This window comes from Vulpes lagopus, chromosome 3 (genome assembly GCF_018345385.1).
Source record: "Vulpes lagopus strain Blue_001 chromosome 3, ASM1834538v1, whole genome shotgun sequence".
Classification (NCBI taxonomy): Eukaryota; Metazoa; Chordata; class Mammalia; order Carnivora; family Canidae; genus Vulpes; species Vulpes lagopus.
In genome coordinates, this window is record NC_054826.1 from 32545019 (window position 1) to 32570926 (window position 25908).

A 25908-nucleotide genomic window follows, 5' to 3' on the forward strand; every position below is an offset into this window, starting at 1 on the left:
TGCCTACTTTACCCTCAGACCTAGTACTTCTGTTTTGGAAAATTCCTCACACTCTGGAAGAGGCCTCAGCCTCAGCTGGCCCTTGGGTTCCCCTCCACAACCCATACTGTCTCCTTGAGTTCTCTGCTGCAATTTTGTTCCGAGTCAGGATGTTCCATGGTGCATTGTACAGCAGCCGGTCCCTGAGCACACACTGCTGGAAAGAGCCGCCCCCACAACCCTTACTTTCACAGCATTTGCCTTGCCAATTATTAGTACAATGGGCCAATTCTCATCCTGTGTTGCTCTTGGGGAAAATACTCAGGCTAGGGAACTGGCCTAGATTGGAAATGGAACAGCAGAAGTTGCCAATTAATATGAGTTCCTTTTTTGCATCCCCTAAAGAGGTTAGTCTCTAGAGAGAATTTATAAAAAGCATGATCCCAGGCCCTCTAGGAATTCCTTAGATGCCTCAAACCTCTTGGGGTTGGGGTGAGTGTCAAAGGTTCCTTCATCTGACTTTTGTCCACTGCTTGCATCTCTGAGATGACCTCATCAGCTTCTCCCTGAATACATCCATGTTTGAGGTATTCACCACGATCCATGGCAGAGTGTTCCACCTTTGGACAGCTCTGTTGAATCAAAAGGTTTTCCTTTAATGGAACCAAATCCACCTCCCCATAGCTTCCAAACTTTGGTCCTGGCTAGTGAGTGCACCTAGCCAACTGCTGAGTCACTATTCCTAGGAAATAACCAGCCACTCAGGGAAATGGTTCATGGGCTAAAAATCTAAGTTTTGGGAAAGCACAAGGGAAAACCTACTATAGCAGAAAGGCTAGTAGGTGGAAAATGGATTGAACTTTTCTCATGGCCCTGAAAGGAAAGTCAGGTAACAGATTCAGCATGTGAAACACTGCAGGCAGCCCCTAAAAGTCCAGCTGTAATGACATCAGAAAAGGTACGGAATCCCAATGGAATGGAAAGAAGAGTAGGAGCCGTAGCCTTTGCTTTGTAAGAGTACACAGCCTTAACAGGAGGATAAGAAGGAATGGAAGCATTTGGAGAAACCTAAGCCTAGTTCCAGATTTAGCAGGACTTGCATGATGGGCAGCACCAGTCTCTGTGGGAGGAACTGGTCTTGTGGCCAAAGGCCTTGGCTTCTCCCTGGAACTTTCTACATCAAGTCTCTCCTGCTCATGCCTGGCTCAAACCTCTTTATGAAGACTCAAGCCAGCCCCACAATCCTGGAAGGGATGTTGGCTCAGAAACACAGAGGGAGTGTGGGACAGTCCCCCATTATGTGGGAAGAGTAAGAAAAAATGTGAAAAAGAAAACATCTCCCTTCCATATAAGGGAGGCAGCAATTCAACACAATAGGTTAAGGGGGACAGATGAAGGTAGGGGGGCTCATCACCATGACAACAAGCCCAACAATGCTGAAAAATGGATTTTTTTAATTTGTTTTTCTTTTCACCTGTCATTCTTCTCAATGCTGTCACTCTCTTCCCTCCCTCCTGGCAGAAGACAAGTTGTGACTTTTTCACTCCCACCAACAAGCTGCCTGGGTTTTGGGAGTACAGCTGCTATGGGATGGGAGGAGAATGGGGTCCTCCAGAAGGGTGCTCAGAAGACTCAGGTTCTATCTTTCTCCTCTTCATGGTAATAGCTGGGAAGTTTATAGCTTGCCCAGGAAACATCAACATAGCTGTTTATACAGAAGTCCATAGCTGTTTATGCACATCCTCTTGTATGGACACTATGGGCCAGAGAAGGAATCAGAGCTCCAGTCCTTAAATGGATTTTTAAGCCTGCCCCTGGATATCCCATCATTCTGAGAGTGAGTCAAAGAAACTCAGTAATGGCAACCAAACGGTAGGTTGCTGTCTTGGGCCTCCTTTGAAAAAACTAAAGTTACTGTTATCAAAAATCAAATGGTGCCCATAAGGGAAATCATAAAACCTTGCCTAAATGTAAACTCCTCAACTATGTGAGCTAAGAAGACAGCAATAGCAGCCTTTCATTCCATATCTCATCAAAGTATGCCAGCTTTAGGCAGCTGTACTAAATCTAAGTTTGCTTTCTGGTATTGGTAGTGATAGAGCCCAGGTGCCCCCTTGATTCCAGAGGACTTCCCTCATCCCTGCTACTGCAGAACTGTGTTGGCATAAGAAAGATGAGTGGCACTGTGAGTCCTGCAAGAGGTGGGAGTCTCCTTACCATCCGGCTACCCTATTTGTGTGGGATGTGTCCCCCAACATATTTACGCTGCCATCTCTGTAAGCCAGAGACCTTCAGAAGTAAAAGATGCTCTCCACCTCCAGACACAGTGAAGCACTCGGTCACTGGATGTTCCTTCTCCCTCTTCTTCATTTACATAGAATATGCCCCTCTCCCTACTTTCATATGAAGATCTGGCCCTACTTCCTTCCCAGGTATACCAGAAATAGACACCCCACCTTCTATGGCCAAGGAGGTAGATGCTTTCTCAGGGTTTCTTGAAGATAGCAACAACAACAACAACAAAAAAGATGCTACCACTCCCTTATCCTTGAAGGCAATCCTCAACCGAGGTAAACTTGAAAAGACCATGAGGAAGAAAACAGAAACAATGTTGGTGACCAAGGAGGCAAGTTTCATTTCAGCTTTGAAAGGCTGATCGGTGTGTCAAGCCAGCAGGACCATTTCCTTCCTCCCAGATTCTTGTGTACCACCTTCCCCCAGACCTGTTCCCTATCCACTCCTTCTGAGCATCACTGTCAACCACTCTTTTTTAAGGTGTGAAGTGGTAACACATTAACATGCCTCTCCACCACACTCCTAGCCCTGTCCACACAGAAGAGTCAGGTTGGTTTTTCTGTTCCACACAGAAGAGTTTTATTGGAACTTCTACTAACCATAAATCCTCTAAGGACTCTGAAGAATTACTCTCCAGAAGCAGAATTACAGACCTCCTAAACACCAAACAGGGAGACATTTTGAGTGTTCTGAAAAATAATGCCAAGTGGGAATTTACTTGTTCAGCCAACTCTTCAACCAAGCACCAAACTCATTTTTGCACATATCCCTTATCAGGCCATTATACCAGAACAGGAGAAATTCTACCCCTTGGAATAATCATTTTCACTGCTTCCAAAGCCAGAATATGCCTTGCCAAGTGTAACCCATATTCAAGAGCCATCTGCTTTAGCAATACAGGAAGCCACCAAAGGGGTGTGCTTTAGATAATCCTACAGCTCTGCTAGCCAAGGCTGCTTCTAGGGAGGGAAGGCATGCTGCTATTTGCCAGCTGTGGTCCCCAAGCTCAGCCCTGCTGAATCCTGTACAATGCACCAAGTAGAACTAGGGCAGAGCCCACTGACTTAGTCAATAGCAAATCCCTTCCCACATATATAGATTCTAATAGGCAGATGTCAAAGAAGTCCCTAGGGCAAGACATTTCACCCTTTGTGTGACTTGCCTTTCTCCCTATCTGGAAAAGAGCCCATGCAGAGACGTAAAAGTTATATCCTATCCAGTGCCACCAACTAACCAACCATGGTGTGTATCTGTGCCAGTTGAGGCATGCATTTCATTTTAATTTGATGAGAAACTTGTTGTACCTGAACAAACAATATAAACAAAGATGTTAGAGCCACCATGACATCTGGGGATGAGTATTCTCCCAAGATTTAAAGATGTTCACTTGCCTGTGTCAAGAATTTTATTGATTAGTTTCCCCTGTCTCTGAGCATTACACCCACCATGGCCACCAGTTTCTTTCAGTTGTTCTTACCACCTGGTAACAGGCCCCAGTCTCCTCAGTCTCCCAGTTTTGAACCCAACTGGAGATAAAAGAATGCAGGGATAGTCTTACCAGACTGATGGTATTTCTCAGGCTCCATAAAGTGAGCTCTGTCAACCCACTATTGGAGATAGGTACTGTCCCCTGGCCCTAGTAATTAAGCACTCTGTCCGCATTAGAACTAGTGTAAGATCTTTTATCACAGGCAGTAGAGATTTCTAAATTCAGCTACCTGCATCTGCCTATAACGTCTCTTAGAGAACACCTCCAACAGAAAAATGATACCAATTAAGCATAATCATTAGGATTTAATAGAGCCATTTTTCTATCTCAGGACTGTTTTACTGTTTCAAGCCCCCCAGTTTCCTTTGTCCCTAAACTGGGGCTCAGATCAGTATGTTAAAGGTATACATTGGTTGGTCTTTATTACATGTACAGTGGCTGCCTTATTAAACTGAAATTAAAGGCACATCGAGGGAAAAGATCATTTTAAATGCCAACTCAGAAAAACACTAGGAGACACAAACAACAAGCAAGGCTGAGGCTCTCTTTGCACAACAGAGGGGTCAGGGACAGGAACTGAGCTGAAAAGGAAGGTACATTTTTTCTGAAAGAATAGGGTAAGCTCAAGGATGCAGGTTTTGATAGAAGCTGCCTTGAATTTCTTGTGGTGTCTCTTGTCCCAGAATAGGCATTGAGGAGGGAGGGAAATACAATTATAAATTAAACACAATCAGGGATGCTTTGGGATATTGTTACACACAAACACTTTTCCTAGGAATATTTAGCACTCTATCAATGAATAAAAAGCCTCTCTAACTATTTTAAAGGTTAAAAAGGGCAATGGGGTTGAGCGTATGTGTGTAAAAATGCTACTGCTTAGATGCTCTCTAGCCTTTTGGCTCACTTTGCTCTTTCCCCTCCCCCTTTCCCTCCTCCTCTTCCTAGGACAAGACGAGCGCTCTGAGCCTCAGCAATGTGGCAGGCGTGTTCTACATCCTGATCGGAGGACTTGGACTAGCCATGCTGGTTGCCTTAATTGAGTTCTGCTACAAATCCCGTAGCGAATCCAAGCGGATGAAGGTGGCATCGTCTCCCCAGGCCTTTTTCCTACCTTGTTCTGTGATATAGCTGGGTTTCCTGGGAGTCTTTGTATTAGAAAGGGTGGCGAGTGATAAGAGGTTGAGGTCAGTTTGAGGCAAGGGGCAGTAAGCTGTGATGAGAAAGGTGACAAGAAAGGAGACGGCTATGAGAAAGGAAGGAAGATGAGGTGTGTCAGGGTAAAGATAGGTCTGGGAAACAACTGCATCAGCCAGAGATGGGGTGGTGAGATTAGAAGAGAAGTTTATATGGGTAGTCAACATAATGTGAGGCAAGAGTGGTCATTAGAAAAGTAGATTCTTCCTGAGGCTGCATTAACAGAAGTATAGCTCCCAAAATAGGGAAGAAGTTGTCTACCATCTACAAAATAGATAATCTTGCCATGCTTGGTGAGTTAGGTCTTTTCTTAGCCACTGTACTGTGAGATAGATTTCAGCAAAGAGGATCATGCAGAGAGGATAAGCAGATCAGCTAGATGACCCCAAACCACATCAAAAACAGCTGATGGTAAATAACCAGAGAAGAGAATTATGGAGGATATGAAGGCTGTTTATAAAAATATAAAGACTTAAAAAATATATATGAAGGCCTTTCAGGTGGAAAAAATATAGATTAGTTCTGTCGGGTCCCCAAGTGTACAACAAGAACTAATGACTAAAAGCTATGGAGAACAGATGTTAACACAGTGAGATCTACTTTTCTTTCAAAGCTACCACAAAATGGGATGGACTATTCCAATAAATAGCAAGCATCCCATCCCTGGAGGTATACAAGTAGAGGATGGGTTAACTCTTGGGGAGTGTATAGATTCTAGTACTCAAAGGGAGTTTGGAATAAATGACTTTCAAGACCCCTCACATTTCATCATTTAGCTTCAATATGAAAATATTTATGCAAGTGTGAATTATGTGAGCAACACCACAAGCAAGTCATCATGATGGGACAGAGAGGACTGAGATGCAATCTATGACCTTCAGCACCTTCAACAACAACAAAAAAAAATTGCCAGAAAAATTACTCAGTGAAGCAACTTATAGATAGGAAGGCTGATAGGAATACAGAGGAGGTGGGAATTAGAGAAGGCTTCTGGGACAAGACAAAAATTAAGAGGAAGGATGAGTGGGACTCAGACCAACAAAAGTAGAGAAACATAGTCACTCTGAGCAATGTAACCTAGGCTGTGATGTTGGCTTGACTAGACTAAGAACATTCATTGGTAGGATTTGCTCTCCTAGAACATGCCCTAAGAAGCCCAGATAAGCTCAGTACACCCACTGTAGAGTTTTGACCACAGCCTCCCGCCTAGCCTCTCCCTGCCTTGAGCCAACAGCCCTACACATATCCAGGGTCGCTCTTGGAGAAGACATTGCTGGACATTTGCTTCCCCTGTTTGGAAACTCTGTATTCAGTTCTGTACACAGAGAGTGGGAGTTGGAGGAGGAGGGCCTTCTGTCCTGGCATTCAGACCTTCTGTCCTGGCATTCAACATTTCCACATCATGGCTCCAGCCTACTTTCCCCTCCCAAGCAATCTGCTCTCCTTACATACTATGTACTCTAGCCACCCACTTCATGCTTCCCACCCCTGTGCCTTAATGCAGAATAATCTCTCTCCCTGTCTTCTGCCTATAGGGCCCATTTCAAAGGCGATGGAACTAAGAAACAATAGCAAGGAATAATTAAGGGATGGTTGTATGATGGTATTTAGCCAGGGGACCTAGGAGCACATCACTCCTACCCTTAACCAGCTCATCAACTACCAGGTCTTCTCAGAAAGGACAAAGCAGAGCAAAAGCATAGGCCTCAGATCTAAAACCCAGGTAGACCTCCAAGAAGCTTGGCAAATACAACAAGGTCTCCTAGAACCTAAACAAAGATTTCTTGCCTATTCTATTCAAAACATAAATCTAAAAATTCTCCTATCTCACTTTCCAAAGTATGGAAAGGCAAAGAGTGGAACAGAAAAAGAGCTAGGTTGAACTACAACTTTTACAACTCCCTAAAACCTTCCATGTGGACCATGACCCAAACGGAGGACCCAGGATTAGCCCAGTACATATCACAAGAGCGCCCCCTCACTGCTCCCCCAGAACACAGTGCAGTGTGGTGGTCTAAAGGACAGGCTCAAAAAATTAAATAAATAAATAAATAAATAAATAAATAAATAAATAAATAAATAAATAACAGGCTCTAGAGACTGAGTATCTGAGCATAAACCCTGCCTGCTCCATTTGTTAACTATATAATTTGGGACAAGTTCCAGTAGCTTTCTGACCCTCATTTTCTGTAAAATGGGGCTAGTGGCATTACATTTCTCATAAAATTGTCATGAGCATTATGTGAAAAATTGATATAAAGGGACTGGCAAAATGCTTGGGTCATGATGAGCTCTCAATAAATAACAATACTAACAATGATAACTAGAATATATAATATTTTCTGTTAATAACCAGCTACAGTCTTTTTCAGACCTTTCTTTTATTGCCACTCCTAAGTGTCCTAGGTTTTTTTGAGCTATATAGATTGTGAGTTCCTTAAGGTAAGAAGCTATACCTAATTTCTCTTTGGACATTTCACACACATAGGGTAATTATTAGTAAAATTAATGTAGAATTGTACCCAGAAGAGAAAAATCTCCTGAAGCTGAGGTGACGCATGGGGGAGAGCTGATATTTGGGTAAGAACATACAACCACCAAAACTACCCAGCCTGAAAGCACAGACAACCTCATGCAAACTGGTTCTGACCCCATCTGTGCTCATAAAATCTGATGAGAGCAGGCATCCTCCAAAGCATGAGGTGCCTAGACTTCTGGTCCTTCCTATGAGATTACCATGTCCAACCAATCATGGTCACTGTAAGGTAATAGTACCAGGGTGGCTAAAGACTGGGATCCTCTTAAAACTTGACAGTTGACTTTCACCACTGAAATCACAACATTCAGATCAAGACAAGAATACTTAGAGGAGGCCACTGAGTCAGGTCATAACTTCTTGGAGACATTCGTACCCTTCCATTGACAAAGATGCTGAATTTCTCAGAAGCCAACACCAGGATCTCTTAGAATCATTCATACAAGCTCTTCCACCACAATCTTTTATAATTAATTCCATTGGTTGGTACAACTTCTGCCCAATTCACCAAGGCTCCTAATAGAATTTTTAATCTTCCAACTGCAGAAAAGATACTTCTACTGTCTTTATTAATCAGCCCAACTCCTAATTTTTGAAGATCCATCAACATCTCTCTAGTCCAAAGGAGAAAAGTAGAATACCATCCACCTGCCTCTCAGACTTCACAACTTTACAATTTTCCTTATTTTTCTGTAATTAGCTTTCCCCAGAGGCAGTTAGCTTTTTAAAGACATGGCCTCCACCACACGCAGAGGCCCATGTTGACAGTGTCATGGGCCTTTGGTGAGAACCTTCCCTCCTGTTCCTTATCTTGATCACAGTGTTTGGTGAACTTTTAAGGCCTTCAATCCCTACACATGGTTCAGAGCCAGCCCCCAATTTCTCAACAGTAGTCAAGGAGCCCTTCCCCACTGTTCATGGACAAGAGAAGGAGGAAAGGAAGGGGGTAGAAAAGAGGAAGAAGGAAGGAAGGGAAGGAGACATCTTTTTAGTAACCTCCATGTTCAAAGTGCTTTATATACATTTTCGTTGTTGTGCTTGAAGTTCTACAGATGAAGAAATAGGGGTTTGGAGAAGCTAAGTAGCTTATCCTAGCAAGGTCACACAAGATAGGAGCTGGAGAAATAGAAATTGGACTTCCAATGCAGGAATAGATCATTCTGAGCACCTACCATGTGTCTCCTGCACCGGTAGCCACAGTGCATAGACAAATAAGATGGAATCTATCCTTAGGTTTTTCTGAGGGAGTTGTTGAGGCCATCCATGATAGATAATCTTTTGCTTGTGTATTGTCGAGTCCCTTTCCCTTTTGACATGTCACATGAGCAAGACACACAGCAGGTGTCACAGGGACAATGGGAAGGCACCCTGGTGGTATTTCTTCCACAAAGATATACTGAGCATCATTGTAAGCTACGCATTGCTCAGCACTGAGGACACAGTTAGGAACAAATCAGATCTAGCTTCTATTCTCAGGAAGCTACAAGTATTATGGGAAGACAGAAAATAAGCAAATATTTACATGTTCAATGAGTGTTTGAAGAAAAAGGCTGGTGCTGTCAAATCCTGATCAGGGAATAAGAGCTGAGACAGGTCACAGGGGTTTCCTTGAGAAACATACCAGCTGACTTGAAATGTGGAAGGAATTAACCAGGGGGAAAGAGTTGCCTACAAAGGATACACATGTGTTAGCAACCAGAACTTTTGGCCAGAAATGGGAAGAAGTCTAGGTGACCAGGACACAGGAAGACTGCTGGAAGAAAACACATGAGAGCTGGGGACTCAGGGAGGGACTTCAGACAACCACACTATTATGGTAGAATCTAAATGGTCATATAGTAGCAAAAATATATAGCCTAAGACACACTCCAGATTGAAGTCTCAGATCCTCTGTGCCACTCCTCTGCCTGGGGAAACAGACCAGAGTTGAGTCCTTGGCTGGTATTAAATATAACCAGGGTTTTATTATTGCCCACTTTGTTCCCTGTGGAAAATAATTGTATGTATGACATGAACTATGGTTAAGCCACAGCAGCTGAGGCTTTGCACATTTTTTTGGAATTATCAAACAGCGGAGAGACTTGGTAATGCAGAGGTGCATCCTCCACAGCATGCGGTCACTCTGACTCTTAGCACACATACTAGTAGGAGGTCATCACTGAGATTTGAGCTTTTATTAGAGTGTTCCAGGATGTGTGAAGGCTGGGGAAACTATTCTTGGAAAAGCAAGTGGCTGAGAAGTTTAGGATATAATCACAGTTAGAGAAATGAGACTCTGAAAAGAGGCAACTTGGGGGGCTTTGACTTTGGACTTTTCACTCATGCTTTTCTCCCTGAACATCAGCTTCAAACACATCTGTAAGGATGAGCTTTAAGAATGGCTGGTATATCAAGGCTGATAAGGGAGAACTGCACTTCCCAAAGGTACAGTTAGGAGGTCATCCACTTTGACATTAGGTGACAGATAACTACTACCTTAAGTCAGCCAATCATAAGTCCTTAGTTTCTCTGTAAAGCGAAGAATATAAACTAGATCAGTGTATTTCAACCTTGCTTGCACATTAGAATCACCTGAAGAGTTTTCAAAAATCGAGATGTCCAGGCCACACACCACACCTAATAAATTAACATCTTGGAGGGTATGTCTTGGGCATCAGTGGTTTTTCCCCAAAACTCCCCAGATAACTGCAGTGTGCAGTCAAATTCAGAACTAATGATCTAGTCATTTTTAGCACAGCTTTCCATTCCCTAGTTTTGACTCTATTCACCTCTTCTCCTGAAAACCCATAAATGTATTAGAAAGAAGGCAGTAAGAAGGCTGCACTCAATCAATAGGAGTATGAAGTCATTGACCTTGGAGAAGCTCTCAGCTTCCTGAAAAACTACTTCCAAGTGGTGTGAACATTGAAGGTTTTAGCTACATGCCCTGCTAAGTTATCTCAGACTTCGGTAGGCACCAATATTGATTATGCCACCAATCTTCTCCTTTAAGATAAATTCATCAAATACCACCTTCAATGGAATGTTATAGGAATATGTGAGGCCTTTTAAAAATCAAAGACCAGGATGATCTTTATAAACTTTAAACTTTATTTTTTAATTACTGGGATGTGGCAGAGAAAAATCATAGAGGATAAACATTCCAAGCTAATCCATAGAAGGTTCCATACTTCACACACACACACACACACACACACACACACACACACAAATAAGCTTAAGTGAGAACAAGTAACTATTAATTCCTTGGGTTTTCTTTTCACATTTTCCCTTTAGAGCATCACAGTCATATTTATTGGGCCTTCACTTAGAAGAATGCAATCGAGGTCACACTTCCTCTTAAGTGGAGGACAATCAAAACAATGTAAATAAACCAAGTCTGGAGGTTTGAGGAGGAAGCAGAACCAATATGGGTAGAGTATCCTTTGGGGCAAATTTGTCTGAATAAGGGATTTTAAAAAGAACAAACACCTAAAAGCATTATCAGAATCACCAGTAATAAGACTCTCAGCATAGTATAGTAGAAACAATTAGGTCAAACTCCTGTTTATGTCTTTTGGCCACCAGAGATTGACTGACTTCTCTGATGGTTAAAATCATGGCAATATGCAGAGGAGAAAGCCCATAAACTCTTTAAGGAGGGTCCTAGATGGCTGGCTTTTGTTAAAAGACAAATTTAAGAATATCTATTAAGCATTTAACTATATGCTGGACACTATGGGAGATTGCTACAGATGGGAAGAAATGAACCTAGCCCTCCTCCAGACAGCTCTCTTAAAGAACACAAAACCTACATACCAGAAGCAAAGCCATTACAAAAGCATGTATAATGTAGGAGTACTAGGCTGCGCCATAGGGGTGGTGGGGTACTTACTGGTACAATCTAGGATGGCTTCAAGAAGGAGAGAACAGAATGAGCCTTGAAGAATTGGTAGTATTGGTCTCGTCTCGGAAAACTCTCAACTCATAGATAATTCTTCTTTATGTTGATTCCCAAGAAACCAACCCTCACTTCAAAAATTCTATGACTATCTCTTAATGGTAAGTTAGAAATGAGAGGAAAGGAGAAGAGTTTGGATTTCATGTCATGAAGCTTCTATCTCCAAAGGAACTCAGAACAGAACCCTTCCTCTTAACCAAAAAGATATGATTCTAATTTCAGGTTGTGGTCTTGAATATTCCATCTCACCCATCTGATCCCAGGGTGATCACTGGAATCCTTTTCATACCTAGAATTCTAATATTCTGGAAATCACAAGCTTAGTAGCACTGATTTGATGTGTCAGTCTGGAAGTCAGGTTATATGTGCTGATGGGAAGAAGTTGACATGCAGATAATGATCTTTGGAATGTATTCTCATTTTCTTTAGCACATGCTTCTTTCCAATTACATTTTTACAATTATTCAAATAAGTCCTACATTCCCATAATACATGCTACTAGAGGTAGGATAGGATTTTTCCTGAAGTAAATCAAAGGTAATTTTAAATTTTAACTCAACAATAACACACTCCTTTAAAAAAGATTTTTTTAAATAATTTTTTTAAAAATAATTTTTCATGCAGTAGCACTGTTCTTGCTAATAAAAGTCTGCAGGTGCACAGATAATCACATTTTATAAACATGGAGATTTAAAAAGTCTAGAGAGGTAAGGAGTTATGCACAAGGTCAAATAACTAGTTGATGTCAGAACCAGAACTAAAATTGAAAGTTTCCCAAACCCCTTTCCACAACTTTTCCACTTGGTCATGTTGCTACATTTATTATCATTAATACTACCATGGAAATACTTCATTTTCAGAAATCACAAAATGTATAAAAGCTAGAAAGGATCTAGTGGCACCTCATTGCATAGAGAGAACAGAAGTCCAAAGAGATCAGATTTGTTCAGATCCTCACAGCAGTTTTGTGAGTTTGCAGGAAGCCAAGGTTAGCATTCCAGAAAAGGAAAAAAGTTGGATGGGGAAGATATATGGGGTGAGATTTTAAGGCCAGCATTGACTCATTCTCCTTGCCAATCACTGCCAAGGACCTGGGGAAGAACCCCCGGTCCTCCTGAAAAGGGTTTCTGTTTGATCCCACAGCAATCCATCAATGAAGCCATACGGACATCGACGCTCCCACGTAACAGTGGGGCAGGAACCAGCGGTGGCGGTAGTGGAGAAAACGGCCGGGTAGTCAGCCACGACTTCCCCAAGTCCATGCAGTCAATTCCCTGCATGAGCCACAGTTCAGGGATGCCCTTGGGAGCCACGGGATTGTAACTGGAGCAGACGGAGACCCCTTGGGGAGCATGCTCAAGCTCCCCCAGTTCCATCCCAAACCCTTCAGTGCCAAAAACAATAAATTGAAACGCAACCACCACCAACCACCATGACCACAAGGAAGATGATTCAACAGATTTTCCTGAAGAATTGAAAAATCATTTTGCCGTCCCTTTTCCTTTTTTGATGTTCTTTCACATTTTTCCATTTGCTAAGTGAGGATGATAAACAACACTGCACTGCAATAAGGGGAGAATACCCTGTCTAATAGAGCCTGTGTCTCTGAAATGGAGTTACAGGAACATTAATGAGGAAACTGTACTGTTTTCTTTTATTCAGTTGCTAATGTCTTAGTGTGTGCAATATTTTTTTTCTTACTAACATCCATGGTTTGCAGGTTCTGTTAGGCCCCTTCCTTCTCCTGGCTTCTTACTTCCAACTCCCTACCCATGTCTCTTCAGTTTTCAGATTGGAGATTAAAGATCCGTTCCACCATACAAGCAAGCAAAAGGAAAAAAGCAACCTTCAAACTAAGTCACCATTGGAGCTCTCTCAGTTACCCTCCATTCCTTGGCCCCAAGCCATGGATGAGGACGGATGTTGTTGGAGGAGTAGACTGCCTTCCCCCAGAAAGGGCGCTTCCTAGGCACTGATGTAGCTGAGAATATGTGTGATAAGCAATTCAGGCCAAAGGGTGGTGGAAAGGGCAAAGGCAGGTGTGCAGTCAAAGAAGGACTCAAGAAGCTATTACTGGAGGCTCAGAGAAAGCTTCCTTTAATGTGTAACAGCCATCCCATAGGCTTTAGGTGGAATGGTATGTGTCCTCACAGAGTCAACCTCAGTGCTAAGAAGTATGTCTTTCTGCTATGCTCAAGCCCAAAGGCACTCTGGTGGCTGAATTGGCCTCCTCAACCAAGTACAGCCTTGGGAATAGCTGACAGCCAGGAAGATATTGCCCATGATTCTCACTTTTCATTTGCTTGACACCTGAGCAGGAACCCCACTGTGGAGTAGACTCTCTTTGGAGCCTCTGATACAGGGGAAAAGGCTATGCAAACTAAGTACAAAAGAAAAGGATGGAAGAATTTTGGAAGAGAAAGCATCATGGAAACCCACAAACAAGAGAACGTTTCATGATGCGTCCTGTCCTAGGATTAAGAAACCAAATATGAAGCTTAGGGTTTTGCTGACCTGGAGAACTTGGATTTTTATGTCCATTTAAAAGTGGTTTTTTTTTTAGCATGTGGCCAGGTAATATGCTGTCACTTTAGAAAGTAAAATGCCCAAGGATGAATAACTTTAAGGAAGATAGGGAGATGAATTAAGTTGGTAATGACATTGGGGGTACCTTCAGATCTGACCCCTTCTTCTAACCTAAGAAGGCTGGCCTTCCCCCTGGCTAACTCAGAATGAGGATGTATTATTCCAATGACCAGACTCATATGCCCATGATTGTGACTATAAAGTTGAACTAAAGCAAGATTGGAGAAGTGACAGGGTTCATGGAAAGAAGCCCAGGGTGACTACAACTTTAGTTGGGAGCAGGGTTCCTGGCATATAGCTTTTGTGGAGATCCCAGCTCTCATTCTTGGTGCAATTGGCTTCCAGCTGTCCAGCAGCCACTCTCCTAGGTGCATGATTCAGTGCGTGCCATGTGTCTTTAGCTTTTATTGATAACCATGTTCTGGCTTGTTTCCTTACCCCCTACTTCTATCCAGTCTTCTCTGCTGGGGGTTATCATTAGCAACTGAAAAACTAAAGTTTTGGGAGCCTACCAACAAGTAGGTTCAGCATGATTGGCTTCATCTGTGGATCCTCTCAGTGGATACCCACCATCTCTATGTCTCTCCCATTCTCCTATTATCAGCCGTAGCAAAGAACCATCCCCAAATCAAACTCTTCACCCTTTCAACTCAAGTGCTGTCCAATCAAGTGCTGTCCAATCTCTCACGTGTCAATGTGGGCATGGTACGTGGAGCAGGACCATCAAGATGGATTTTTACTTTTCACTATTGCCAGCTGATATCCTCCCCATCCTCTTCTGCCCTCCCACCGGATTTTTTTCAGCCCTTAGCCTACCACTGCAGAATCTGTTATGACCCACCATTGGGGAGTGCATTTCAGAGCAGGTGGAACTAACCCTCTTACTATCAATATGCTTCAAAGACCTTTTGCCTTTGGTAAGATGCCTCTCCAGCCACTGAGCTCACCAGTAACATGATCTGAGTGGGAGAGATCATCTAAGCTAACAATGAGGGTCTACGTTGTGTGGGGGTCCAAGACTCCAGAGGAAGATGCTTTTTATCAATGGAGGGGTGACGGGGAAAACAAAAGCAAGAAAAAAAGTTAACTTGTATTATGTATTTTTACTACACTTTTCTTAAAAATAGAGCAATGGGAAAACTCTGAAAGAGATTGACATTTTTCTCAACAGGAATCCATACTTAACAGTTCTGGCTTTCATTAAATTTTGCTCTTTGGTACCTGGGCCTTTTATTTAACATCTATATTTGTTTTAATTCTCTTAGCAGATGTGTGAAAGGATTTTTGCTTGATCAAACACTAAATATTTTTTTGGTTCTGTTTTTCTTTCAAGTAGCCAGGGGTTTTTTTCTTTTGGTATTTGCATAAAATGAAAATATCACCGAGAATTAAATCACTGTGGATCCATTACCTACTTTTCATATTTGTCCATTCCATTTTTGTGCCATTTCTGAAGTCAGAGCTCTAGAGGTTATGTTATTTCCTTTTGCTAAACCTAGGACTAGTACATTTTTAATGGTAATCACCATTCCTGATTCACGAACAGCTCTCAAGTCATTTCAGCTGAACTAGTTCACACGGAGTTATTCATTCAAATAGGATAACCAAAGGTGGCGGGGGGGGGGGGGGGGGGGGGGGGCAGGGAGAGCAAGTGATAATGGTTTTCAAAGGCCACAGTTCCAACTAAATTGGGGCAGGGTTTGACATACAATGGTCACAGTACTAGAGAACTGGATGGCTCACAGGATTGGTCTTCCAGACACCCTGAAACTGGAGCCTAGAATATCTTTAAGGGGCAGAATCACAACCAAAACCAATTTAAACCATATTTAAAAACATATATCTTGGTCCCAGGAGACATTACCCCTCATTCTTGTCTGAAAGTTCTTCTTTCACTCCATCAAGATGGGCTTTCTATAAAGGACCTGACATTTATTGACATTTAGATACTGGTAATTAAGAACAATTTCAAGTGTTTTCTTTCCCAAGAAATTTTGCATATTAACAGAAGTCAGAGGCCTAAAATAAATGAACAAAGTTCTAATTGTGGCATTTCAGAGAGTAACTACCTTCTCTATGGTAAAGGGTTGAGGGAAGAGAAAGAAGGTAGTAGATTTGTGTGAAGCTCCAGCCACCAGCTCCAGGTGTTTGAACCCACCTGCAGTCAGTCACCTCTAACACCTAAGGTGCCTCTGAATGAAGAAACACTTTAACAGTAATTGACAGATGGAGAAAACTCATCTCTGTCACCTTACTTTCAAATAGGATAATGATCATAATGGCTTTAAGAGCACAGGTTACCATGTATTGACCACTTACTATGTTAAACACACCTTGTACCTTCTAGATCATGACAGTGGCCCTCTAAGGGCGTTATGGAGGAGAAACTCAGACTTTAAAAAGATGACATAACTTGTTCATACTCTTGGAAGTGACAGAGCCAGGACTTGAACTGGGTCTGCCTGAATCCAAAGCCTTTATGTTACCCATCTCATTGCTAACCAGGAAATGCATCATGACCAGGAAAATAAGAGGCAAGCAATTCTCTACCTTCCTGTAATGCGAAAGTAACTGAAAAATAAAATAAAAAAGGTTAAGGCTACACATGCCACACCTTTGGGAAAGCCAAAATATCTTTCTGGGGTATGAGCAATCACTAATCCAGACAGGACTGCAAAAAGGGAAAAGAGGAGAAAGAGTTACTTATAGCTCTTCTAAAACAGATCTAGGATAGGAAGCAGCAAGCATGTTGGAAAGGAGACTGACAAGAATGTCCCCTGCAGAATAGTTGATTCATCCTGGAGAAGGATCTTCAGGGTTGTCCTGGGGAAAGTGGAGCTAGCTTTCTCTGTGGCCAAGACCAAGATGCTTCCTGGGAGATACAAGGCAATGGACTTAGGCTCAGCTACAGAAAGGACTTCCTAATGGTCAAAGTATCCCCCAGAGTGTATTAGATAGCTCCTGGAGGTTGGAACGAACCCTTGTCAAGGAGATGCCACATGTAGGAAAGTTGACACATATCCACTAATTTTCCTTACTTTATCTTGCATCTTTTATAGCCATATTCAGGTTATCTGGTCAATAACACCCTAATATATACCAAGAAAACGTCAGCAACACCCTACAGAATTGAGGATAACTTCCACTGAAATGTCAAAACTCAACTTACCTTCATTAAGAGACAAAATGGCAAATCCCTTCCTTACCAAATGCTAATGTTCTTTCAAGGAAAGATTGTCTAGGCAGTATATTCCTATCCCACTTTACAGATAAGAAAACAGGTTTTGAATAAGATGCTACCTTCTTTTTTATCAGATAAATACAATGGCATTTTCTCCCTTGGGACCATGGAGATTTGACTGCCATCAGGTAATCTGTGTTCTGGTATTAGTCTGGCCACTAAAAACATAACCTTATTACAGTGCTTTGTAATTTTCAAAATGTTTTGTTTCTTGAAGTTTCCAGATCACATCATGAGTAGAGAGGCAATATGCTATAGTGGAAAGGCTTAGATTAGGATTCATAATACCTTTCTTCTTTCTTTACAACCTTGGACAAGAAAATTAACTCTTCAAAGAAATGGGATACCTGGTGTCAAAATAAGCAGTGATACTAGACCCTAATGGCACATTGGAATTGCCTACTAAATTTTAAACAAAATCACAATTCTCAAGACTCATGTCCAAATATGGTTTGTCTAAACTCAGGCATAGCTGTCAGTACATTGGTGTTGTTTGGTTTTGTTTTGAACTCTTAGGTGATTATAATGTGTAGCCAGGATTAAGAACCACAACAATTGTGTCAGCCTGAGGATCTGAGAAAATACACATGAAAACTTCTTTGAAAATTACCAAGAACTATATTAGGGTTGTCAGTGCCCAGACTAACACCTGAACCCAGGTTACCTGATGGAGTCAATTCTCCATGGTCCCAAGAGAAAATGCCATTATAGTCATCTTATAAAAGAGGAGGAAAAGACACAGTCCTTCATTTGGGCTCTAAACACTCCTTTACCCCTTAGGTATGTCTGCCATAACATTCTGCTGGGAGAAGAGAGATACAGGATGTTAGAGATAAGATACAATTATCAAAGATACCTCCTCAGGAAAGGGCATGGGGTGGGGGGGGGTGGAAAACTTTGTCAAATGAGTCAGCTTTCAACACAGCCAGTTATTTTCCAAACTGGAAAACTACTTGGCTATTTCCATTATAAACACCAATCCCACTACCTGCATTTTTAACACAGTCCACTGGAAAGCACTGCCTACCAGCTTCATCTTCCATGGGCACTCTGAATCCTACTGGGACAACTCTAACTTCCCCTCAATACTGTGCTTGCCATTTTTATATCACTATAAGGGAGGAGAGAATCAGCATTTGCTCAGCACTATGCATACCAGGTAAGATGCTAGGACAAACATTTCATTTAGTCCTCAAAATAATCCTGTGAGGTGGAGATTTGTCACTGCCCTTTTGCCTAAGAGCAAATGAAAACTCAGAGAGGTCCAGAACCCAAGATCATGCAGCCAATCAATGACTTGACCTAGATTCCAATTCCACTCTGTCTCTCCAAAGTCACTACCTTTTTACTTAACTTGATTGCCTCCTAATATTTCACCACACTAACAAAAAGCACTAGACTGAGTTTGAAAAAAAAAATAGGAAGCCTTTTGCCTACATCACTGCCAATTTGTGCTGTGACCTTGGCAACATATTTCCTACTCTGGGCCTCAGTGACCTCATTTGTGAAATGAGAAAGACCATCTAATTGATCTCTAAGTTCCCTCTTAGTTGTAGCCTTATGTCAGTGATTCTCAATCAGAGCAGATTTTGTGTCTCCTGGGACATTTGGCACAGTCCAGACATGTTTTTTGTTGCCACAGCTATGGGTAGAGGTGTTACTGGCATTTAGTAAGTAAACGCCAAGGGATGCTGCTAAATTCCTACAACACACAGGGCAGCCTCTCACAAGGAATTATCCCACACAAAATGCCAATGGTGCCAAGGTTGAGATACCCTGTCTTATATAATTACAGCATTGCAATAGCCTATGGAGTAATATGGATGATGGCAGAACAAGGCTGAAGAGTAAAAGGGCAAAGGATCCTAAACCAGGAAAAATGGAACAGTTACAGGAATTTAGTCAAGGGAGAAACTGAGTTTAGGAAAATGAGCTGAGGTCAGAAGAGTTTAGCCCACAGCATAAATCTACACAACAGAGAGAAGCCAAGGCAGGAGATTCAATCAGGCAGCCAGAGCTAATAGCCGTGGCCCAGGACGTAGCAGAGGCTCTGCCTACAGAAGTGACTTATACTCTACCCAGTCTTTTTGCAAGTGGCTCTGCAGTTAGGATCAGTTGAGAAACCTCCAGGTGAGCCTTACCCACCTCCCCTCAAAAACCTGGATAAACTTCATCTCAAATCCCAGAATACACACTCTTTTTTCCAACAAGCATAGGCAATGAGTGCCCATGTCCACAGGTAGATGTCATGGGGAATAAGGAGAGAAATAAATGATAGCCCTGTGTCATAGAGTATTGACAGGAAGAAAAAATAAAGTTCATAAGGACCATTAAGTATAACATAAGGTCAAGTGTGGATGGAAAAAGTCAAAGTGCCTAGGTCCAGTCTTTACATGCCACTTACCACCTAGTGCCCAGCCTTTTAAAAGGGGATGTTGAAAAAATAAAAAAATAAAAAAAATAAAAGGGGATGTTGTAAAGACGACATTACTTCCCCCTTTGATCACTATTTTCCAGCCACCTAACTTCTGTCCTGTTCCTCAGACATGTCATGCTTAGCTCCATCTCAAGGCCCCTGCACCTGCTGTTTGCTCAACTTGAAACCCTCCTCACTTAGATCCTTGCAAGGCTAGCTCCTCATCCATGTCTTAGCTAAAAATGTTGTCTCCCCCAGAACATCCTTCCCTCTCCGCCCTATGCAGACTAGCTCTGACATCACTCAGGCCCACATTACTCATCACCACCTAATAATATCTTGTTTACTTGCTGATAGTCTACCTCTCCCCATCTAAAATATGCACTCAAAGACAGGGTTCCTGTTTCCTCATCACAATGCCTGGTATATAATAGATCCTCAACTGATACTTGTTGAATGACTTGATGAATGAGAGGACTGATATGCCATTTAGTGCCCAAAGGAGGCAGAGATCTTTTCTATCCGGGGAAATAAGGGAAGGAGGTGATGACATTCTTATGTCGCCTTTGTAGGCATTACACAGTCAGAGACAGAAAAGAAGGAATTCAAAGAAGTGAGGACAAAACAAGCCAGAGCATGAGGGCAGGAAGAGGCAGGATCTTTTGGGGAAGGAGCAAATATCCAGTGTAGCTGGCACCACATGGCCAGGCAAGTGATGACAGAGAAGGCTGGACTGGGCTTGGGGAGTAATTGTTTAATTCATCATGAAATAGGGAATTGAAGTTTTGGGGGCTGAGGAAGAAATCCATTCAGGTATCTTCTATTGATACAAGTTTAGCAAGAAACATATATTTAGGCACCTACTCTGTGCCAGGCACTGTGCTAGGTACCTTACACCAATCCTTTCATGTACTCATCATGGCAGGAAGCTTGTGAGGCTGAGAGACCATCCCAATTTTATTCCTGAGCAAACTGAGGCTTGGAGGTAGAAGTAGAACTTTAGCCACCTAGAATTTGTGTAATTCCTACAACACAGGAATTCTCATAACAGATCATAGGAAGCCATTTGAGTGCATGAAAGTTTCAAAAAAAAAAAAATCCCAGGAGGACATTACCAAAAGGGGACAGGCCAGCCACCTGTGGATGGTACTTGCCTGACTATGCAGCAATTCACCAGGGAAAGAGCCAGTGACTTTCAGGGCACCAATCGGTGTCATACCACCAAAGACACTGTGATGCAGGCATTTCTGGGCCCAGTCCCTAGACGATCAAAGGAACCAAGATAAGTTTATAAATCAAGTCATAAACACAAAATGAAGTAGGACAGGTGCTTTGCAACATATTCACCATCCCAGCTGTAGTAAAACATTCTCATCAATCCTTGAAGGATTGTAGGTTTTTTGGCCCATGGGAAATGTTGATAATAGTATCTTATATGTATCATGTGGCAGGGGATCCTTAGATGTAAGGATTCTAAATATGTATGTATCTACATTTGGACTATTGCCACAGTAAGGCTGCTACTACCAACAAAGAAAACAGCACACAACATCATTCCATAAATACCAAGTTACAGGAACTATGTGATATAAGCAATAATGATGATCAGCATTACATTACCATTTGTTTGACATCTGCTCTGTGGGCATTTTACATTGTCTGATTTCATGCTCACATATTCTTGGGAAGAGATAGCTGCACTTCCAATGGATAGATGTTTTATCTGAATGAAAGAGACTCAGAAAAGTTCATATGGTAGGAACCTTATAAATCATCTAATCATTATTTTATCCAACACTTGTATATTCATCCAACATTTGTATATTCTACAAATAAGTGATCTTGAGGCCCTAGAGAGTTACTGACTTGCCCAGAGTAGAGTAAACAAGACCAGCTAGAAGCTAGCCCTCCTGGCTCAGAATCCAGGGTACTTTGCAAGTAGCGAAGAGATCTTATACTCATACAACCCTAAAGTTCAATGTTTGGATTTTCATCTGACTCTAGAGAGCTAGTTAAGTGTACCTGAATAAACTGAACCGTGATCTGAAAAGTCTTCCTTTGCACTGAGACAATTGAAAATTATTACCAGGACTAGTCTCAAATCTAAAGTAGGCAAATGCCTAGATGGTGGGACTTCAGAATAGTGATAAAATGTTATGTCCTCCAAATTTTTATCCAGGACAAAGCCATTTATTTCAAAAAAAAAAAAAAAACTAAGTTTCTTTAGAAATGTTCTTGGTAGGCAAGAACACCTGGCAAAATCAAACTAGGTTAAAGTGCTGGTTACCAGGTGTTTTCTTGACGCTAACTTTTGATAGGAATAGTAAAGAGGCACTTGAAAAACAGGGTAGAGACACAGGGAGGTAAGCAAAGAATTCAGAATGCAAAATTAAAGGTTCCTAAAGGCAAATGCCACAATTCTACAATTAGGAAACCCTAACTTTAATGTGTCTACCTAAGAAGTTAGTCACAAAGAGACAGCAGAAACTATTGATTCAGCAGAAAGGCCTCTGGTTAGATATACATGGAGTTTAAAGTAGAAGATTAAGCAGTTATCTAAACAATTCCAGAAGGAAAACACAGTTAGCAAAAAACTTCATTACCTAGATCTTTTAGACAGATAAAATTGCTCATTATCCTTTTCTTCATCTTGCCATGAAATCATGATCAGGAAAAAAAAAATCGTTTTGGTTTTTCCTTCAATAAAAGTGTATTGTGACCTAGAAGACCTGTCTTTAGAAATGAGCTCATTCAGGGAGGAAAAAAATAAAAAGCAGCTGTTAATTTCATTTGATTGAGTAATCTGCTTAATGAACTACTTAGAAACCATTTAGCAATGATATAAAAACTAATTTCTCAGCTATTGGAAAACCATTAGAAGGAAACCAGTGCAGTCCTGGCAGTAGACATCTTTGGGTTGTAACAGTTGGCATCCCTTACTTTGGGAAGCTGCTCCTACTACCATGGAATTAAGTGGTACTCATTGTGCTGCCAACCTCAGCACCCTGCTCTTCCACACACCCCTGGCCCAGGCAAGTATAGTCCCTTTCTGCCCTGGCCACAGTGATTGGGCTAGATGATCTTATGACCCAAATCAGGACAATTAGAATCATTCCTTGAGATTTTTTAAATCTGAAGTTCAAATGAGGACACCTTTGCATTTTGAATCCAAGCTAAAATTATCCAAGGGCTATCTTCAGACTCGTGTAGGTAAAGATTTTTTGCAGTAGGAGAGAACAAAGCCAACTTACCCAAGCCAAGATGCAAGATGCAGAAGCCCTGATGTCATCAAGTGTCTAGACCAGTTCCAGAGACCAACCTGTACCCAGATGACCCGGGGGTGAGAATGATCACTTGCCTCTTCTGTCTAAGCTACTTTGAGTTAATTCCATCTCTACCTACCAATCTGGATTCATCCATCAGTGTCTAGCTAGAAACTGGATAATAACTAGGAAAAAGCCAGTAATTGAGCTCTACTCGGCAGTGTCTATGACTAGCAACTGGTTTCAAACTGGTATGACTTAATTCAGATGTTTCCTGTCCAAACCCATCTGCAAGTACTGAGGCACCAATGTCACCATTCTGACTCCTGTCAGCTTCCATTTTCCCCTCTGTTGTCAGGGGAAGAATATTTTCCTACTGACCTGCCTTCTGAGGGATGCTGAGACTGTTAACTCACACATACCTGAGAGTTCTCTGAAAAACGATTTGGTGTTAAAGAGGCAGTAAGTAAGGTCTCAAAGGGGTTCCTTTCTGCACATAAAATTTTATGTTCTTCATCCTTTAAAAAGGAGTATATTATCAGAGGATCTCTCTCTCTCCCTCTCCCTGCTCCCCTCCCCTCCCTCCTCCTTTCTTCTCCTTCTCCTCTTTCATCCCTTCCTCCCTCCCTCCACACATACACCTGAACCATTGCAGGGAGAAGGAGAGCTTTACTGTTCGTGTTTATTTATTTTCTGTAGCAGAGACTGGACACCTACAGTTAGCTAGCAACTTTGCATTAAATGCAGTGCCTCTGATGGAAAGAAAAACAAGAAATGCATAAATCCATGAAGACATGAGGGAGGCAGCATGGATAAATGAGAATACACAAAGAGAAAAACGGTAGAAGCAAACCATACTGACACATAAGCCAGCAAGGTCAAGCAGCAGTTGAGTACTTTCTGAAGTCCCTGAAAAATCTATTCCCACCCCATTGGCTCATACACAAAATTCCACTCACTGTATTTGATGCCTTTACTTAGAGTGATGATTGCTCTGAAATAATAATCCTTCACCATGCCACAGAATTCTGTAACCACAAAGCTCTTTCATAACTACTGCCTATCTTGATTCATAGCAATGAATGGTGGGTGGACAGAGTAGAGACTATTACTCCCATTTTATAAATTAAAACTGAGGCTTAGGAAGATCTAGAGACTCACCTAAAGTCACATAAGCAAGAGTGTACGAGCTGGGGCTGAAATATTAGCTTCTTGACTCATGATCTCTGTACTTCAAATGAGAACCCCAGACAATTGCTGGTCCTGTGATATCCCTTATGTGAAGAGAAAAAGTAAAAGCATGTACCAGCTAACTTGAGGATGTAATTGGCCAAGGGACGGCTCTGCAAATTAAAGAGTAGAAAAGAAGGAAATTTAATAAATAAATTTAATAATTATTTTGCAGGTAGATCCATGCTAAATGGTGGTCTGACAGGATTGATGTTTTTGGTGCCATCACTAGAAATTTAGGGAGATGCAGAAAATTCTGCTCACCAGAATGCCTCAAGGAGAGCCCTCTTTGTAATTGCAATGAAAGCTTTCCAGGGTGTTAATCGAGAGCTTTTTGCTTTCTTATGTGGGACACTCAGATAGAGACAATTATGCCATTATCCCTAATAGCCAGTACTCTATTCTACATAGCGATTTAAAAAATAATTAATAATTAAAGAATATCATATATATGTGTGTGTGTGTGTATAGTGTCATATATATGTACATATTTATGACACTAAGAGCCCTCAGTCAGGTATATATAGCTTTCTATAAGCCATTTCCTATACCTGATGACATTATATATACTCCCTGTCTTAATGCTTATAAAAATGATCTGAAAGGCAGGCATTATCTTTGTTTGTCTCTGTGCCACTCAGAGAGGTTAAACAACTTGTCCTGTGTCACAGAACTGCCAATTGGTAGACCCAGGCTTGCTGTTCAGGATTGTCTGTCTCCAAACCCCCATGTATCCTAGCCTGGCAGAAAGATAAAAGCTGAATCTTCATTAAGAATCTAGAATCATTGGACTGCACGAGTGGCTCAGTGGGTTAAGCATCTGCCTTCAGCTCAAGTCATGATGCCAGGGTCCTGGGATCAAGCCCCACATCAGGCTCCCTGCTCAGTGGAGAACCTGCTTCTCCCTTTCCCTGCTCCTCTCCCTGCTTGTGCACGCGCTTGCTCACTCTCTTGAATAAATAAACAAAATCTAAAAAAAAAAAAAAAGAACCCAGAATCATGACCTTGTAAACTACCTTCTGAGCTGTTTATCACAAATTTGGATTTACAATGAAAATCAGTTACTTATCACACTCTTTTTTCTCCTATCTCACTAAAGAAAGTGTTGTTACAGGGCAAGTTGGAAAAATGTTTTCCACATATATGGCCTCATTCTAGCTTTACAATAATCCTATAAGGGGCACAGGGCGGGCATTAGTAGCCCCATTTTTTTGTATTTTTTTTATAGGAGTTCGATTTGCCAACATATACCATAACACCCAGTGCTCATCCCGTCAAGTGCCCCCCTCAGTGCCCATCACCCAGTCACCCCAAACCCCCGCCCACCTCCCTTTCCACTACCCCTTGTTCATTTCCCAGAGTTAGGAGTCTCTCGTGTTCTGTCATCCTCACTGATGTTTCCCACTCATTTTCTCTCCTTTCCCCTTTAATCCCTTTCACTATTTTTATATTCCCCAAATGAATGAAATCATGTGATGATTGTCCTTCTCTGATTGACTTACTTCACCCAACATTATACCCTCCAGTTCCATCCATGTCGAAGCAAATGGTGGGTATTCATCATTTCTAATGGCTGACTAATATTCCATTGTATACATAAACCACATCTTTTTTATCCATTCATCTTTCGATGGACACCGAGGCTCCTTCCACAGCTGCCCCATTTTACAGATGAGAAAACAGAGGCTCAGAGGGATTTATTTTATTTATGCCCAAACAAGAACTTCTAACCACAGCCC

At 41.8% G+C, this 25908-nt stretch overlaps 1 protein-coding gene across 4 annotated transcripts in view; it reads left to right on the forward strand.

Moving 5' to 3' along the window:
- The window catches only part of GRIA1 (glutamate ionotropic receptor AMPA type subunit 1), a 300553-nt gene extending 285117 nt beyond the window's left edge, over positions 1-15436 (forward strand). For 3 of the 4 annotated variants that reach the window (XM_041750345.1, XM_041750344.1, XM_041750346.1), the window contains 2 exons: positions 4709-4843; positions 12556-15436. In XM_041750345.1, the coding sequence (XP_041606279.1) occupies positions 4709-4843; positions 12556-12756 (336 nt within the window). In that variant the 3' untranslated portion in view covers positions 12757-15436. Of the gene's footprint in view, positions 1-4708; positions 4844-12555 lie in introns of those variants that run through there. The other variant, XR_005986977.1, reaches the window with a different exon arrangement.
- Positions 15437-25908: the final 10472 nt, after the last annotated feature.